General features: G+C 42.8%; 1 protein-coding gene across 4 annotated transcripts in view; it reads left to right on the forward strand.

The window, feature by feature from the left end:
* The window catches only part of WDR17 (WD repeat domain 17), a 1,003,384-nt gene that overhangs the window by 898,243 nt on the left and 86,565 nt on the right, over nucleotides 1–18,576 (forward strand). For 3 of the 4 annotated variants that reach the window (XM_085641859.1, XM_085641857.1, XM_085641858.1), the window contains one exon: nucleotides 7,899–7,997. In XM_085641859.1, the coding sequence (XP_085497985.1) occupies nucleotides 7,899–7,997 (99 nt within the window). The remainder of the gene's footprint in view (nucleotides 1–7,898; nucleotides 7,998–18,576) is intronic. The other variant, XR_014978161.1, reaches the window with a different exon arrangement.

The following is an 18,576-nucleotide window of genomic DNA, read 5'->3' on the forward strand; positions in this document are numbered from 1 at the left end:
TTTGTCAAGCGTATGGCACCATTGTTTCCCCCCCTTGACTCAGTTGACTTTCAGGAAGCAGCCAAAGAAAGGGATCTGTAATGATGCATGTCAGACCGCTATTGAATCCCTGAAACCTGCCATGTGCACCGGGCCCGTGCTCAAGTCACCCATCTTCTCTCAAGAGTTTGTTGTTCAGACAGATGCTTCAGAGCATGGTGTGGGTGCAGTTCTATTACAACTGAGAAAGGAGGGCCTGGACCAACCCATATCCTTCATTAGTAGGAGGCTACTTCCCAGGGCACAAAGGTGGCGTGCAATTGAGTGAGAAGGTTTTGCTGTGGTCTGGGTGCTGAAGAAGCTAAGACGCTACTTGTTTGGGGCTCACTTCTGAGTTCAGACAGACTACAAGCCCCTCAGATGGTTGATGCAAATGAGGGGTGAGAACCCAAAACTGTTGACGTGGTCCATTCCCCTCAGGGGATGGACTTAACGGTGGAACACGCCATGGTAGAGAACACGCTAGTGCTGATGATCTGTCCAGTTTCTTCCGCCTTAGTGATGAGAACTCCCAGGAGTGTGGGTAGTTCTCCTCACTTTTCAGCTGGAGGCATCACTTGTTAGACTTGGCATCCTTGGCATTGTTTCCCTTGCCTTTTTGCCTCTACCTCCTGCATTCTTTGGACTGTGTACTGAATTTCATTTTAGCTGGTTTAGGTACTCAGGGCTCTTTGCCACTGCTGAACAATGCCAAAGTGCAAGTGCTCCCTGTGTAAGTTGTGATTATGATTGGTTATCCATGATTGGCACATTTGATTTACAGGTAAGTCCCTATTAATGTGCATGGTGTGATCCCAGGCCTGTAAATCAAATGCTTCTAGTGGGCCTACAGCACTGATTGTGCCAACCACACCAGTAGACTTCCAAATGTGTCTCAGACCTGCCACTGCAGTGTCCACATGCAGATGTTAACTGCCATGTCGACCTGGCAAGTGTACCTGGCCCTAACCTTCCCTCTTCTTACATTTAAGGCAACCCTCAGGTCGGCCCAAGGTACCCCCATGGGCAGGGTACAGTGTGTGTGAAATGTATGACGTGCTGGTGTGTTTTACATGCCCTGATATTGAAATACTGTCAGTTTAGTTTTTCACTATTAAAAGTCTGTCTGTTCCGTAGCTTAACATTGGAGCTGCCATGTGACATCTTACAAGTGTAACTTTCCTTTGGGACAAGATAGAGAAATTAAGTTTAGGTTCTCTTTTAGTAACACCTTTTAGTAAGTGTGGTTTTTAAATTGTGTGTTTGAAAATGCCAGTTTTAGAAAGTGGGCATTTTCTTGTTTAACCATCATGTGTGCCTCAGCCTGTTTGTGTATTCAGTGTCTGGGTTTGCAGTGACAGGAGCTGGGAATGTCCATTTACTCTTGACAGTCACAAGGGGGGTTGAGGTGGATCCTGCCTTTCTTGGGTAACTCATAGCCAGGCAGAACAGACCTTTCTGCATTTAGGGTGGAGGAAGGAGTTTTCACTAGCACCTTAATCGGCTGTGTCTGCTCTGCACAATTCTGTCTCCACCTCCTATAGTGAAGCTGGACCAGGTAGGACAGAACTGCTTCTTACTGAGCTCAGAGACTCTTGCAACAAAGAGAAAATAGGGTATACATATTAGACCTAAAACCCCAAAACTTTAATTTACTTCTGGAATCAAGAGGAACCTCTGCCAAGGAAGAAGAGCTGTGAGGAGGAGATTGCCCCTTTGCTGCGTGCTGCTTTGCTGGCTTGGCCTGCAGTTGCTGTTTCTGCCAAGGAGAGGACAAAGACTGGAACTTTGCAGAGAAGCTGCTTGTGAAGAATCTCTAAGGGCTTGTGTGTGCTAGCCTCCAGCAGCTGAAAAATCCGCTGCATGTCGAGTCCTCTGCACCGATCTTCGAAGTCCGAGATCACCACACCGACTCCGACGCAGGTCCTGCTGAAAATTGATGCAGCGCCTGTTTGCCACCACAGCATCGACTACCAGCACTTTCTGGATTTCCATGCATTGCACCTGTGCTGCCAGTTTACCGAAGCATCACCCGCAGACCAGGACCATCTTGGAATCGACACATCGCTTCCCCCTGCAGTCCTAATTCGACGCATCACTTCTCCTGTGTGCAGTAGAACTGTCGCATCGCCTCCCCAAGGACTCAGGAACTAAAGCATTGCTGTGTTTTTTGACACTTCCCCTCTCTGTGACTGTTTTGCCTTGTGGATTTTGACATATTTGAGGTGCTTTGTGTAAAAGTCACACATCTATAGTTTCCTATGGACAGAATTGCTTGAATCCTTTTATAAGACATATTTTGAATTGTGTATGCTGGGTTTTGCAATTTTGGTCTTGTTCGGTTTTGATAAAGATACTTTATTTTTCTAAACTGGTGTAGTGTCCATTTGTAGTTTTTTCACTGTGTTAATGTGTGTCTGGGAGCAAATACTTTACACATTGCCTTTGGGATAAGCCTGTCTGTTCATGCCAAGATACCAAGAGAGTGAGCAGTAGTTATGTAAAGTGTGCAACTCCCTTATCCAGACTAGAGGTGCGTACCTCTGCCAACTAGAGACCCCCAATTCTAACAATCTTATTGCTGGATTTTCCCAATTCGTACTTTTGCTTACAGCTGTTAAAATCAAAGTTGTGTTCTCCAAATGATGTCTGAAGATGATTTGAAAGCCTCAGATTAACTCAATGAGATATCAAAGAGAGGGCCTTGGAAAAAAACTAGTAGGTAGTTTGTAAGGCTGAAGCAGATATGAGGCTCTCATGTTGATGGAGCAACCTGTCACCCTCAATTCTTTCATAGGTGCTGAGAGTGTACATTGGTACAGCTGTAGAGGATTTGTAGCAAAGCCACACTGTCCTCAGCTGCACGCTCCATTGCATTGATGGGTATTGCACAACTGATTAAACTTCATGTTTCTCAGGAATGTGCTGCTAAATGTAGAGAACTATTCCTAAGTCCAGAGTGCTCTGTTTCAGCTTCAGAATTCTCCCATATAAGCCTCTGGTCTAAGCTGACAGTTACTTTATATCCTGCTAGGACCTGGTCCTCATAGCTACCACACACTTTCAGGCACTTAGTTGAGGGGCATCACAAACACTTGCACTATTCGAATGAGAAGCTTAAAATGCAACATTTCTTGGAGATGGAAGAGTGGAATGTGAATCTCCTAGGCACACACTATTCAATCCTTCAACCTCTCTTGGAAAGCAAGTTGTCTATCCAACAGGCCTTATTCTGGATGCAACAGGTGAATATGAAATGCAGTGTTAAATTATTCCCATTAAACTAGAATCTACCAGGACCCTCACCCACCAGGCATGCTTCATCAGTAGGTCTCCTCCACGCCAGAGATCAAGAATATGCTTAGGTGGGATCTAATTTAGGAGCACTTAACAAGAGGTATTTTCTATTACTTTGAAAGAGAAGATGCTATCCTTGTTTCAGTGTCTTTTGTTAGAGGGAGTGAGACCCTTACACAGTTAAATTTACACAACGGAAGACTACCAAATAATGTTATTGTTGTCTCCAAAAACAGCCTTTACCATAAAACTCGAGCTTCTCAAGAAGGATATGAAGTTACGGAGAAAGCCTATCTTGGAACGGGTCATTTCCAAGTCATTGGACACTAAGTAATGGTCCCCTAAGACAGTATAGTCTTTCATGTACTTAATCCCCCGATAATAGTGAGGGCATCTTCCTGAATATCAAAGTAACATTTTACCATAATGAGAAAAATATCTGGTGACTGGTGAAAAATAGGAACATTTAATATTTTGGTACTCTCTCCCTAGATGAGACAAATGCAATTGTCTGCATGGTCATCTACAGCCTCTACTAGTTCAACTGCTATGCCTCATCGCTCCTGGACTACTTCCATGATATTCCCAGTTGATGTTCAACCTGGGCAGGAAAAGTGTGGACCAGAAACTGGTGATATCCAGGTCCCTTATCAGTAAGGCCACCAGGACTACCAGGGCAACACCACTGGGCATGCAGCATAGCTCAATGGAAACAGCCTGAAGCTGAAAGCCCAGGAGAAAGCCATTAGCCCCTTTTTAATGGCAAGAACTTGATTGGTCCCACAACATATGAGGTCCTCTAACAGTGCAAAATAGCCATGGTCCCAGTTAGATTTTTAAGTGTCGTTCAGCGGTCTGGGTTCCATGTCTATTCTAGCCAGAAAAGGTATTCCAGTTTTTGAAGGATTTGGAGTACTCTTGAGCCAAAGCCCATCTTGGATAGTCATCTTCTTCTGAAAGGAGGGTGGCAATGAAGAAATGTGTCAATCTCTTACAGCAAGGCTGGAGGACACATTGACGATAACTCTTCCTCAGTACCTGTGGTACAATCAGATATATTCATGCACATAGCCATGATGTAGCTGAATGCAGTCATCATGACTACAAAGGCTTTTTCTAATAATAATAATAAAAAGACCGCAAATTTGTTCCCAGTAAAGTGGTACTGGAGACTGATATCTCCCACTACGGTGACCTGGAGAATTGAAGTACCTAGCTCACCGCACGACTATTTTGAGACCAATTGGAGGGTCCTTTTTCTTTTTCTTTCTCTTGCCTCCTTTCCTCTTAGATAGTTAGTTATATTTGTGTATGAATGGAAGTATGAGTGAGTATCTAAGTAATTTTATATGTCTAGGACGTCTTTTTAAAATATAAAGCACTTCAAATGTATATATAAACATAAAAAATGTTTGTGAGTAAAATCAACTATTTTGTTATCACGTTTAACATAAGATGCTAATAAAATAAGATTAATAAAAAGTGGTTCAAAATTAAAAAAAGACCAACAAATTGTTTGTTCAAAGCAATATGAGGATATTGTATGACATGAAACAGGATTATTTGGTTATGTAGAATCTATTTAGATCATTTTCAAAATTGTATAGGCCAGTATAGAGGTTTTTCTTTGTTACAAAGGCTTTTTCACCAGTGCTGAGATCAAAGGATGTGATCGTCTAAACAGACAATACCCCTACCCTCCTTTCCCTCAGGAAGCGTGAGGACACTAACATTCCACAGCTCTGTTAGCTGGCCTTTGCTCTGTTAGAGTTGTCATTTCTAGCTCAACACAAAGTGAATAATAATCACGCCTCAGTAGATAACAAAAACAGGCATCTCTACTCATCACAATAGCAACAACTTTTCCAGGAAGTCCTCAAGCTCATTTCTAAGGGCTGGACTTGATTTGTAACACATATATTTTCACCTCAACAACTGCAGCAGAGGACCTGGTTCCCTATAGGGCAACCTGAGAATGGACTGAATAGGGGCATTACTTTATACTTCCTCATGAACCATCTGATTCTGGGAGTTCGCCACAACATCAATTGGGAATCTTTAGTGTTGTCCTGCTGGTTCTGGCCTGCACTTGCTAGGTTTGCTACTTGGATACCCCACCATTTGAAGAGAGACTATGTAGCCCTTTCCAAGGATAGAGATCTGTTTTCCATGGAGGGATGAAGAGGTCTAGCCATACCTACCCCTATTCGGCTTCAGCGCATGGTTCCTAAGGAGTTGACCTTTCAACACCTGTACCGCTAGTCAGATAACCTGGATGTTTTGTTGGTTGCCAGAATATACTCCACTCGAACCCAGTAAAAGGGGCTGTGGTTCTTTCAATATGCATAAGCAAAGAACATCAGCATCCTATTTGCTCAGTTGACAATGACATGTCTTTTTGTGCAAGCTGGTTGAGTCACAGTTACAAGTAGATGAGTCACCTTGTGGCCTTAGGAGCAGCATAAACTCATCTAAGCAACCCTTTCCACTGTTAATGAGGACATTAGGGGACATCTGATAAGCTTGATACATTTCTATCCTCCAGTACGGAACCCCCACCAACCCCTGAGAACTTGATTTGTATATACAAGCCTTTGACATCCTGCAACCTAAAATGTCTTTTGTGGCCGTTATATGTATGTATAGTGTAAAGTGAGCAACAAGCCGTTTGTGCTTCAGAGCCCTTGACAGTGTCTCTTAGGTACTGGATTGGTCTCTGGGTTCAGTCTTCCTTCATTTGAAACCACTGTTATTCATTTTGAATGAGACAATTGTTCGCCTGACATGTTTCCAATGTCGCCCTTTCTTCTCAGCTGAGAAGATTCTTCTTAACTTGGGCTTCAAGCACACATTGCACTTTTATCTGAACCAAAGCAGGTATCTGTGATAGTGTGACAAACTATTTGCTACATTTGGGGGCAAATCAATCAGCCGGGATGTCTGCTATCCCCACAATTGCTAGCAGGTAACATCATGTATCGGCCACTGCTACACTCTAGGCTGCATCCGTTACATTCTCCATGCATGTGTTATTAGTGATGCATGTAGGCCGGCTACATGGGTTACCCACACATATTCAGCAATGTAAAATTTAGCAGGATGTTCTGCAAAACCTATGCCCACATTGCTTGATGTTTCCATTCTCCATCACCTTTCTGCTTCTAAGGTGCTTTGGAATCTATACACAAGATAAGTAAGGGGTTGGAACAAGAAGGCAAGTGTAGGATAATCTTACTTTTATCCAGTGCTTCATTTGAGTCAGTGGTTTCCGGTGCTCAGCTCCAGCACTTATGGCAGTCTGCTGTTTGTCTAAATTAGAGATGAACACAACAACAGTTGTTTAAAAATAACACAATATAAATAAAAAATGACTAATATCTACTGGACAAGCGTTAGGGGGCCTGGAATAATCTGATTTGTCTCACTTGTATAGGGTGTAGTTGCGTTGGTATTGTCACTGCCAGCACTGGCAGGGGCAATGTGGGGTGCAAGCTGCAGTGGAATCCTGATGAGGGCCCTGGCACCTATTTTTTTATACAAATTAAGTTACTTTCCGTCCCACTATCAAAACTCTCCCGATGACCCCTCTGCCATGATTAGAAATCCCCACTGATTGGTTCCTTTTTCAGGTTGAATTGAAATAGAGCACAAGCATACATGCAGAGATGGGGGCATGCAGTCTATGTAGTATGAAAGTGTACTTGGTACTAACACAAAAAGATCTGTGATGAATCAGTTATAAAAGCAGTTTTCTGTCGCACCAGTAGGAAAGCCAACACATCTCTTGAATTCAAATGTGAGTGCTGCATCAACCGCACAGTTTATCTTGGCCAGTCAGTTTAGGAGCAGCGTCTCTTTTTACCCAAATATGCTCTATAGACGAAAAGAAACATTGCTCAGGGGTGGGTGACCACTGTCCTAACGAAATACTCGAAATGGGGCAAAGATAAGGGGCCCGATTCACAGAACTAACTTAAGACAAAATCCTAAACTTACTACCATTACTCATTTTGGTATTCCCAGAAGGCACTTACTCATCAATGAGTAAGTGCCTTCTGTGAATACCAAAATGGTAGAAAGTTTAGGATTTTGTCTTAATTTAGTTCTGTGAATCGGGTCCATGGACAATGCCGTGATAGCAGAAAAAGAAGTGTTTAACCATCAAGGGTGCCCGGCGAAGTGGGATCATAAATGGGCAAAGTGGAATGTATCCAGAGGCGATATTTGTATCTCCCCGTCAGTTGAACCAGGGAAAAATGTTAATGACATTGATGCTCTTCCTGTCTAATATTATAATGTGCTGCAATGTAATATGTAAACATGTGCAGATGCCTTGTTTGTGCTTTGATACCGCCGAGTGGTCCTATGACCTGTTATTATACCATCACAATTGTTTAATAAAAAAGGAAAAAAAAAATATATATATATATATGCTCCATAGAACTGATGAATTTCTTGTACTTAAGTAATAATTTCTATGTTATGAAAACAAAACATATTTTACAACTTATGGTATAATATATGTATAAAGAAGTATATTTTGCATTAAAAACATCACACATTCTCCTCTTCCTTCTTTCTAGTCAGCTTTTGAAACGTCGTGAGGTGTCAGTACCCCTGCAAATTGAGCAACTGTCGGTTGAACTGGATGCATGGAGGGCTTGCACGCAGTTAGTGAACAAGTGAGTGCAAAACAGATTTTGGCACACTTTGTAAACAACTTAATACATTGATGTAAAATGTTGAATGTCATGATTTTGTTAGACAGTTCATGTACGTCAATTAGAATGAATAAAAGAATGTCAAGGAACATGTTTCTATAATAAGTACAGAGAGAAATAATGCACACTTGCCATTACAAAGTCAATACTTAATTTCACTTGGAAATGTATGGAACCTCGAGTGACAGGATTTTCTGATCACAACTGCAGATTTTGTTCATGTGTCCAACTCCTTTAGACTCCAAAAATGTAGAAGATGATCAAATATGAAAATACACAACTTAAAGTTTAAGCCATAGGAACTTCATATATTGAGACTACTCTAGCCAATTTCTTCCATACGTTTTGTTCCTAATATTCAGTACTTTTCATTCCTTCTATCACCATCGCATTAGGATAGGGAACTGTGTTGTGGTTCAATTTTTGACTAGCTCAACTACAGCTTTGTATTAGCAGACTAAGAACTGGATGTGTACCATAGAAATGGTCTAATATTCCCCAAACATCAAAGTGGGCCGCAGCGGGTACAAAGGTATTCCCCAATAAATGTTTCTGTCTTCTCTGACTTTTTCATGACTATGTGACAAATTGTCTCAGCCAGAAATGGTTATTAATATGGAAGAGGAGTGTTCCTCCCAATTTTATAAATGCAATCTGGTTATGTTATATCACACTTCAAAGAGAATATGTGCTCCACCCCAGAGGCAATAACACAAGCAGCATGCAGTTCCTCAGAGAAATGTGTTTTACATTCAAGCAGCACTGAACTCTGTTAAAGTGAAGAACAAAATACCATCATTCCCAAACTAATTTAGAAACTCAAGAACAATTCAATTAGGAAACAGACATCATAACAATAAAAATCATATAAGGGTAACCTGAGATATATATGTGTACGTTTCTAGGGTAAAAAAGTGCCAAGGAACACAAAGTTCAAATTTAAAGTCACACTTGGCTGGGACCTATGCTTAATTTGAGGCTTAGCATAATGGCTCGTAGTTTGGGTAAGCAAAGCACACATGGGTCAAAGTTTTTACTATGGAACATACAAAGTCCTCCAGTGGGGCAAGGTAGGGTGCTTAATTTGGTGAGGGTCCCTCAGAGTAACTCATGTTTTTATTGGGCTCCCACTTGAGCCATCAGTTTTGGTGCCAAAAGCTCCAAGCAGGTCAAAGAACGATGTAGTAACCACTGAGGTTGATTCGCTGCTGTGGTAAATTTGCCACCTCACCCCAGTCCAAGATTGTAACTTTTGAATTAGTCACTTTTGTGTTTTTTTTTATTTTCAACCTCCAGTGGGTCAAGGCTGGAAGCTGTAGCCCACCGGGACTTAACAAGGCTGCATACCTTAATAACAAGGTCCCACTGAAGCATTTTTCATCCTTGCAAAAAGCTACAAGCAGGGTTTATTTTTGAGTCAGGTGTAATGGGTTGACCGCACAGGGAGGGCAGTGAATAGGTGGGACTTATGGGAAACAGGAGGTTTCAGTTTGTTTGTCGAGCACTTGCATGGAGGTGTGAGAAGGAAGAGATTAGCTGTTTTAAACTCTAGAAATAGCGTCCATCAGAAAAAGGTACAAATGAAAGTCACGGGTTTAAGAACATAAAGCTACCGTGGGGGTTTAGTTTGGTACATATTGGGTTGGAGGGAGTTTCACAAAGGGTTTTGTTTGGAAAGGTTTTTATTTATAATGTGCAGCTTTAGAATGGTTGGGATAGATTGGGTATGACATTTTCTGAAACAATGTGTACGTATTACAGTGTGCCAAATGGATCTATTGACCACAGATCACATTGTATGTATGATTGTCACAAATATTAACAGTGGTGTTAATCCATATTTATAGCTACCCCTGACGAAGGGCTTTCAAGTCCGAAATGCATTGGGTTACAATGGACACAGCTGCCCAGGATGAACTGTTTATACCCACGTGCTACAGAAAGAGTGGTTAGGCATATCTGCAGCATTTGAAACTAATGGGGAAACCAGCAGCCTTTTATATGACTTTGAAAGCTGATGTGAGAGGAGGCGGAGGAGAAAGTACATACCGCGGGGCCCGCTAGCAGCGCTCATCCATACCCACGCTGACAACTTTGCTGCCGCCGTCCTGCCATTCACGGCACCGCAGGACTACATTACCCAGCCTCACGAGCGCCACTGGGGCACTTCCGCCCGCCGTCGCGCCAGGAGGCGCTGAAAAGCGCGAGCCTCCCTCGGTGGAGCGGGGGACTTTGAAAGCTGATGTGAGAGGAGGCGGAGGAGAAAATACATACCTCGGGGCCCGCTAGCAGCGCTCATCCATACCCACGCTGACAACTTTGCTGCCGCCGTCCTGCCATTCACGGCACCGCAGGACTACATTACCCAGCCTCTCGTGCGCCACTGGGGCACTTCCGCCCGCCGTCGCGCCAGGATGCGCTGAAAAGCGCGAGCCTCCCTCCGCGTCGCGGGACGCGCGCGGGCGGCGCCGGGAGAAGCCCGGGACAAGGGGGGGACCGTCTGTGGCCATCAGGGGCCGAGGAGGCCGGGCTGGGCCAGTACTCTAACGTCTGGATGGAAGTCGCTGAAAGTTGAGCAAGGTAACGGGCTGTGTGACGCATTACCGAGGAGGGGAGGCTTGTAACATTTGACTCGGGATTAACAGGAGAAGGCCTAACTACTGTTATAAACTATTAAACCTATAGTAGTGGCGTCATGCCTGCAAAAACCCGAACACGCCAAGTAAAAGCCAACACAATGGATCTAACAGATACTAGGAAAACGACTAGAACATTAAAGACCCCCCCACATGTTTCAGCGCCACAAACGGCAATCGATCGAATGTTGCTCAAAGCCATTGGTGAGGTCTCCTGCGAAATTGCACGCACGGAAAGGCGTCTTTCATTAACACCTCAACTGAGCCAATTGATCTCGCCCTCCACTACCCCTTCATTGACAATTCAGGACTCGGCTTTTGAATCTCCAGAGATCGTTAGTTCCCCCGCACAGATATCCCCGGACAAGTGTCCAAATACTAGGGGTAAAGGGGTTATTACGCAAGCTGGCAACAGGAAAGTGATCAGTAAAAAGAAATCCAGACTTAAGAAATGTAGAGCCCGCCCAGCCATCAACAATAATGAGACAGTAACTACTATGGCGGAGGGAATAAGGGACCAAGCAATGGGTGGACAGGTCTCCCCGGCCTGGGCATCAAATATTATTAGTGACTTGAAGTTATATGTTGAGCAACTGATCGATGCCCAGACAAAACAAATCCTGAGTAGGCTGGATAAAGTAGTGTCGCTAGTAAAACAAAAGGGAGGGGGCAGTAATACGGTTGTAACATCATTGCCCTGTATTTCAACTGACAACATAGCTCCAATACACTCAGCACCCACTCAGAGGGAGAACCTCAACGAAGCTGAGTCACTAACAAATAAGAATCCACCCACCAACCCATTAGATCACACCGTAGTAGGGCCATCAAGTGGTCACATAGGACCCCCACTTTTGCCCATCCATAACCCCCTTGCCACTGGTGGACGAAACATAGACCCCAGTCAGAGCATTAGAGAGGTACCTTATGTTAAAGTAGGTAATAAGGGGTCATGCTTGAATTTACCCCCAGAAGCAGCCCCTTACGTTATTATTCTTACAGGGGTCCCAGAGCTAAAAGCAGCCCAAATAGAGACGCATGACGAGCTCAAAAATAAAGTCACGCATTGGCTGAATAGGAATAGGCCTTTGCCAAGGGACGAACAGGGAGAAATTCTGCATGTAAGAAGGGTCAGGTGGATTGGAAATAAGGTAAAAAATAAAGCGGGTGACTGTGTGGTGATAAATTTTAGGGCCAGTAGAACAGTAGACTATATATTAAGTTTGGGACCGACAGCTACGTATAGTAGCATTAGCCTTGCACCCTTAGGGTCCTTTTATGCCAATGATTTAAATCCCCTGACTAGGAATTGGCTAATGCAAGACAGTGAGGAGGGTTATCAGACCTGTAATAAGGGTTACGGCACAAAATTATATGTTCCACACAGAAATTACGGTAGAATTACCCTGTCAAACAGGTTTGACCCCCTTCTCCACATGAATGAGTGGGATTGACTGCAAAGGGTGGAAGAACAAGTGGAGCAAACTGTACAGGAATTGTCCTTTGTTAAATCCCCCCCCATAGGTAATGACCAAGTCTATCCCGCAGGGGGTAAATCGGGCCATGGTTATCTGGTGGGAGAGAGACCCCGGAATAACGACACTACGGTAACCAAACTCACACTGGCAAGGAATAAGGCAGGCGCTCAAGAGGATAAAATTAGTGAGTTGGAAGCACAGGGTCCCGCTCAATCATATTATACACAAGTGGTACATACTGAGAGTGCATTAATGAAAGCCACTACTGATCCTAAGGCCCTCTTGCCTATTACTCAAATTGAGCCTTCAGGTTTGGAAAGGAAAGAGGGTATTGAAATGATTTCCTGGAATATTGCGCGGCTGGCTTCCAAATTCCACAACCAGGAGTGGAGACAGTACATCAGCAAATTTCGCGTAATCTGCCTACAGGAAACCTGGGTGGTGGACCACAATCCTTTTCATCTTGAAGGGTTTAAGTGTTTTTCTGTGCCCGCAAGGAAAACGGCACCAGGAAGACCAATGGGAGGGTTAATTACATATGTGGATTTACAGCTTGAAGGTCTGTGGGTCGACTTGCAATGGAATTCAGTTAATATACAAGCTATTGGATTGGAAGCCAGAAAGATGAACATTGTTCTGATTAATGTATATAATGCTGCTCCAGGGAATGGGAAGAGCTCTACAATTCAAAACCTAGACAATTTACTAACTGATGAGCTAGCGCAGAGGAAGAGAGCAGTAGCCCCATATGTGATTTTAGCAGGGGATCTAAATTGTCATTTGTGTCCCAACCTAAGATGGGTGGAGGGGGCCTGGTCCGGTTGTACAGTGGAAAAAGGCCCACATCTCGAACACACCCCTGAGGGACGGGAGCTAGAAAGGGTCCTGAATAATCATGCACTTAGGCACACAATAGACCTGATGGGGCCTAAAGTTGGTCATAAAATAACACCAACATTCAAGGGAAGAGGGTATTGTACTATTATAGATTACATATCAGTCTCTATTCCCTTTGTGAATTGGCTATATAAGGCTAGCATTGAATGGAGCATATTTAGCGACCACAACCCCCTAGTTCTGTGGATAAAGTACTGGGCCCCTTGTAAAAATAAGGAAAATGATAATGCAAATAGTATATTGAGGGCCATGGACCAGGGGAGAAGGCTCAGATGGGCCCGGGTGGATGGGGACGTCTTTTATAGATCCTTTATGAAGGACGGTAAGGAAATGATAGGGTTTTTTTTAGACCCCTCATTCGAGGGACCCATGGTGGTTAAAGCCTTTGAGGCAATGGCACGCCTCATCGATGGATTATTAAAATCACCCGTGCCTGGCCCGATGAAATGCTCCCCCAGATGGTTTAATAAAGATTGCTCTAGGGCCCACAATGAACTGAAAGAAAGTTTAAAAAAGGTCCCTAGAGACAAGGGGCACATTGCACAATGTCGAATAGTATATAAAAAGGCGATTAAATTAAGGAAACTGGCTCTCCAATCACAGACATGGGAAAACTTACGGGAGGCTGCTGATAGAAAAGATTCTAGGGCATTTTGGGAAATAATAAACAACCCTTGTTTCCAGGATGCGGCTGTGCCGGTAATTGGCACTACCATTCTCCCTGAGCAATGGTTTGACCACTTTAAGGTATTATACAATCATGCTAATGAGCATCCGGTGGGGGGGCGAGGTTATTTGCCCATGGATGACAAATGTAGAATTCACAGTAGATGAATTGGCAGTGGGGATTAAAGGGTTGACACAGAATAAGGCCCCTGGCCCGGATGGCATTCCTCCGGACCTCTATTTAAGCAAAGTTGATCTCTGAGCACCTATCCTCACTAGAGTAATAAATACGGCAGTCTCTACAGGCATGCCAAGATACTGGTCTGCAGCCATGATAGTCCCAATTTTTAAAAAAGGGAAAAAGGATGACCCCCGGTGTTACCGCCCGATCTCCCTAATTGATGTAACGGCTAAAGTATTGGGGAGAGTAGTCCTGAACCGTCTCTTAGACTGGGCGGAGGAACACCACATAATAACCGACCTGCAATATGGTTTTAGAACAGGAAGGTCAACTACAGATCAGTGTCTGAACCTTTATTTATTAACGGCCAAGTATACTATTGCAAGCAATCAGTCGATTTACATGGGGTTTATGGACCTCTCATCGGCTTTTGACCACGTCAATAGAGAAAAGCTCTGGAATCTGATGACCAAACTAGGGGTAGAAGAAGGCTTGGTAGTTATTTTAAGAGCACTCCACTGGAACACCTCCGCTAAAGTGCGCTACAACCTGGAGGGTGATACTACAGCTCCCTTCCCTTGCACTAGTGGGGTGCGCCAGGGTTGTATCCTGGCCCCGTTTTTGTTTTCATTATATATAAATGGGCTAGAACAGGCACTATGCAATTTAAATGCAGATACCCCTAGAGTAGGCGCACGAGCAGTACCGGTGTTGTTATACGCCGACGACGCAGTACTTTTAGCCCGAACACCGAAAGGCCTCCAGACCTTGCTGGACGGGTTTGTTAGTTTTATGGCCAGTTTAGATTTATCAGCTAATTTAACCAAGTCATATGTATTGTTGGCAGGGCTCAAACCATGTAAAAAGTTTTGCTTCAAAATCGGCTCACATAGAATGGAACAGGTTAAAACCTTTTCCTACCTGGGAGTTTTATTTGATGGGCTTTTGAATTTTAAGTTTTTAATGGAAGGGAGAAGTGCAAAAGTAGTGGCCTCTACGGGGGCCATAATGAGCTATGGACATAGGCTGGGTAGGTGGTCGCCTGAACAGGTCATGCACCTTTATGGCTCAGTTTGTTGCCCCAAAAAAATTTACGGGGCAGAAGTTTGGGGTTTTGCAAACCCCTCACAAATTCAAAGTGAGGAAAACAAATTTTTCAGGAAGGTCTTACAAATCCCACAAAGTACGTCAGCTTATATTACACATACTGAATTGGGAAGGGTATACATAGAGGACCTGATTAAAGTCAGACCACTTATGGCCTGGCTAAGAATATGGACTAATAGTGAGGCGGGCCTGAGCAGGCAAATAATTAGTGATTGTATGGGTAGAGATAAGGGGATGGACATCCCATGGTTGAATTACGTAAAGGGTGTTCTAACTAGATTAGACTGTAAGAACCTTTTTACCGAACCCACGACAATCACCACTGAGGATAAAACTAGTATTAAAATAATTTTTTGGGCAAAGGAGTCTGCTCGCAGAGCCGCCTCAGAAGAAAGCAAGTCTACCGTCCGTAGTTTTAGTCTAGTTAAGTCAGTAGAAGGCATGGAACCCTATCTCGCCTTATTATACAATGCACAAGATAGATTTTTAATTACTCGTTTTAGGCTCAACCTTTTACATCACCTTTTGGCTGATCCGCCTGGTTTTACGGCCACGGTTGAGCAGAAGGGTACCTGCGGCTGCGACAATAGGTCTCCGCAGGATACCCTTCATTTAGTATTTCTCTTCCCTTTTTATTCAGTTTCCAGACGCTGTTTTTTAGTAAGATTTTTAAAACAAATGAAATTTAGACATGCCAAAGTTGCTCTTTTATATTTACAAAAGGTTGGGAATCCATTGACGCTAGCTTGTATTACGAATTTTATTAGAGTTGCAATAAGATTGAGACACACTAGAGGGCTACTTTGAAGGCCTTGATGTAAATGGCCCCCTTTATGTCAATGTAAAATGAATTGTATTGAATTGTTTTTAATTGTAATATTGTACTTTTATGATATTTTTTAAATATCGAATAAAGGATTTTGATGATGATGACTTGTGAAAAGAATGGGAAATTGAGGCAATGGACTAAATACACAGATTTACATGGATTAAAAATGGATGATTACATTGATAACAAAGTTTGCTGAATATTTCATGCATTGCCTGTGCGACAGGCAGCTGGAGATCACTGTAGCTCCACATATTTAGAAGTATTTCATTTACGTAGTGGGGCAGGGCGCAGCGCTGGTCAACATGCATACTGTGTTGCTTTGGTGCATCTTGCAAATTCGGATTAACAAAAATAACAGGCGTACATCCTGTCATCCCCACATTGATATTGTTTCACAGGTTGTCACATTCTATATGTTGCCCTCCATTTAAAATGTGTGTTGCTTACTTTTGTCATAGCTAGTCTATCCCTCTGTGAGGACAAAATCTTTGGTGGTGTAGCACATCTTTCTCATGCATCTGAAACATAGGAGAGGTTCACTGCTTGACCTTCTCTGGAGGTACTGTTCTTTCTTTTCATTTCTGTGCAACTTGGTTGCCTTTTTTGTGAGTCTAAACTATCCTCAGAAGAACAGCGTGACAGATACTGTTTTTGTACTTTCAAATATTTTTCACAAGAAATAATAGGGAGAAAAATATGGGTGGAGCCAAAGACGATGCAGATGTTTCTCTTGAAAAATCAGTAATTTAGAAGTGGAGAGTATTGGGAGAAATGGCGGACCATCAATGGTGAGCATGGAAGAATACAATATTGCTTTTTATACATGATTAGGATGTTGAGACTAGAAAGGCCTCTAGGAGGGGACAGAATATTAGAAATAGAGTTGTGAAGTGGAGAGGTAGAGGAGCAGAAAGAAATAAAAATTGCTGGGTTGTCCTCATAGAAATGGCATTACTGTGACAGGATTGTAGTTGAAAGGCAGGTTTAAATAGAGAACAGTGAGATGACTTAGAGTAATGCCAATAGTATTACTAAGAAGAGAACCAGGAGATCAGAGAATCAAAACAGTCTAAAGCAAGGAAGAGTGTTAAGATGAATCACATGACCTACTGAATCAAAAGCAAGGGACAAGTCAAATAAGATAAGGAGAGAACACAAATTAGCATGACAAGAGGTAGAGCACCAAAGAGTGATTTTGAAAGAACAATAGGCACAATTCGAAGAAGAGTGGGCAGGGCTATATCAGGAGAGCAGATAAGGTAGCAGGTTGATAATGCAGCTGAGATTATAGGATTAAGAGAAACAGTGATGGTCAGATTTTAACTGTATACTTTATGACTTAAGTGTAGTAGCAGGCAATAAAGCAGAAACGACCCCATGGTCAGAGTGCGTCTTCATCTAGTGACACTAAGTTTTATGTTTAGGAGTGATAAGCAGTCACAGCAGTGGCACATAGTGTCAGATATTTAGTGAAAGCTTGGTTATGTTTATGTGGCTGGTTTGTGAACGCTGAAGAGATGGAATGAGTAAGGGAGAAATAATCCCCAGAACAAATGATGCATAATGCAATAAAGGATTAATAATATTTTGCATAATATTCTGCTGATTTGTAGAGAATGTTTTACTCTGTGTATTTTTGAGTAGTAGAGTGTTACTGTCTCAGTGTTTGCTTAATTGGTGTATGAGCTTCTCCTTTGTTCATAGAATGAATACTCAATTGTGTTATATGTAACCATGTGGGCTGAGATTTATGAATAGGGTCCATGGGGCTGTGTACAAAAGATCTTTGAGAAATGGAATAGAAGAATTACTGACTTGCGTCAATAACTTCATTTGGAAAAGGTCTGTCTTCATGTAGGATCAGAGTAGGTGAGGAGTGTAGTTACCGTATTTTGAGTAAGTCCAGATACCAAGACTAACAGAGGGTGTGTAAAAGAAGTCCTACTGTGTGTTACCTTCAGAAAGAATAAGGTATTATTTGGTATGTGGGACCATGGAATTGTGCATCCTCAGGGAGTATAGAAAGTCATTTAGTTCTTAGGAAGGTATTTGTAAAGTCTACCCATGTTTAATATATGGATATTAAGAGCTGCTCAGTTCCTGAGAAGCACGTTTGTATTCAAATGGTCCAGTGTTGGGAAGCTCCATTCTGATGCAGAGTACAAGAACTATGGGGAGTTCTGAGGGAGAGTAATTTGTGGATATGATTTAAATGGACCATAGAAATGCTCTTGTTTCTTGAGAGATTCTGAAAAAAACATCAATATGCAAACAATATGGAGCCTGGAGAGATATGAATTGAAGAATTTGATTATGAACGTAGGTGGGGCAGTAGACTCTCAGTATGCTTAGCCATTACGTTTCCCTTATCTGGCTATTGTGATTGACAGGTCCCCCAAACTGAGATTGACATGGAGCATAGAGCATACCTCAACTGACAAGGAAGGTATTTGTGTGTCTCACGCCAATGCAGTTAATATGTAACACAAAGAGGCAGTCGGCTCTTTAAATGTATATGGGGCATATCTACAAGGCGGCGATAGTAAATATCGCCACTTTTGCAGCAGTTTTCGGCCGAAAAGCGGAGATAATTTTATCGCCTAATTAGCAAGGTCACGCTAACGCGTGAAACCTTGCATTAGCGCCCAGATTCTTAACGCCCAGCTTTGCATCTCTAATGAGATGCAAAGTGGGCGTTCCTGACCTAACATGACAGGAGAAATGTCGCTAAGCGACATTTCTC

Source organism: Triturus cristatus, chromosome 2_2 (genome assembly GCF_964204655.1).
Source record: "Triturus cristatus chromosome 2_2, aTriCri1.1, whole genome shotgun sequence".
Classification (NCBI taxonomy): domain Eukaryota; kingdom Metazoa; phylum Chordata; class Amphibia; order Caudata; family Salamandridae; genus Triturus; species Triturus cristatus.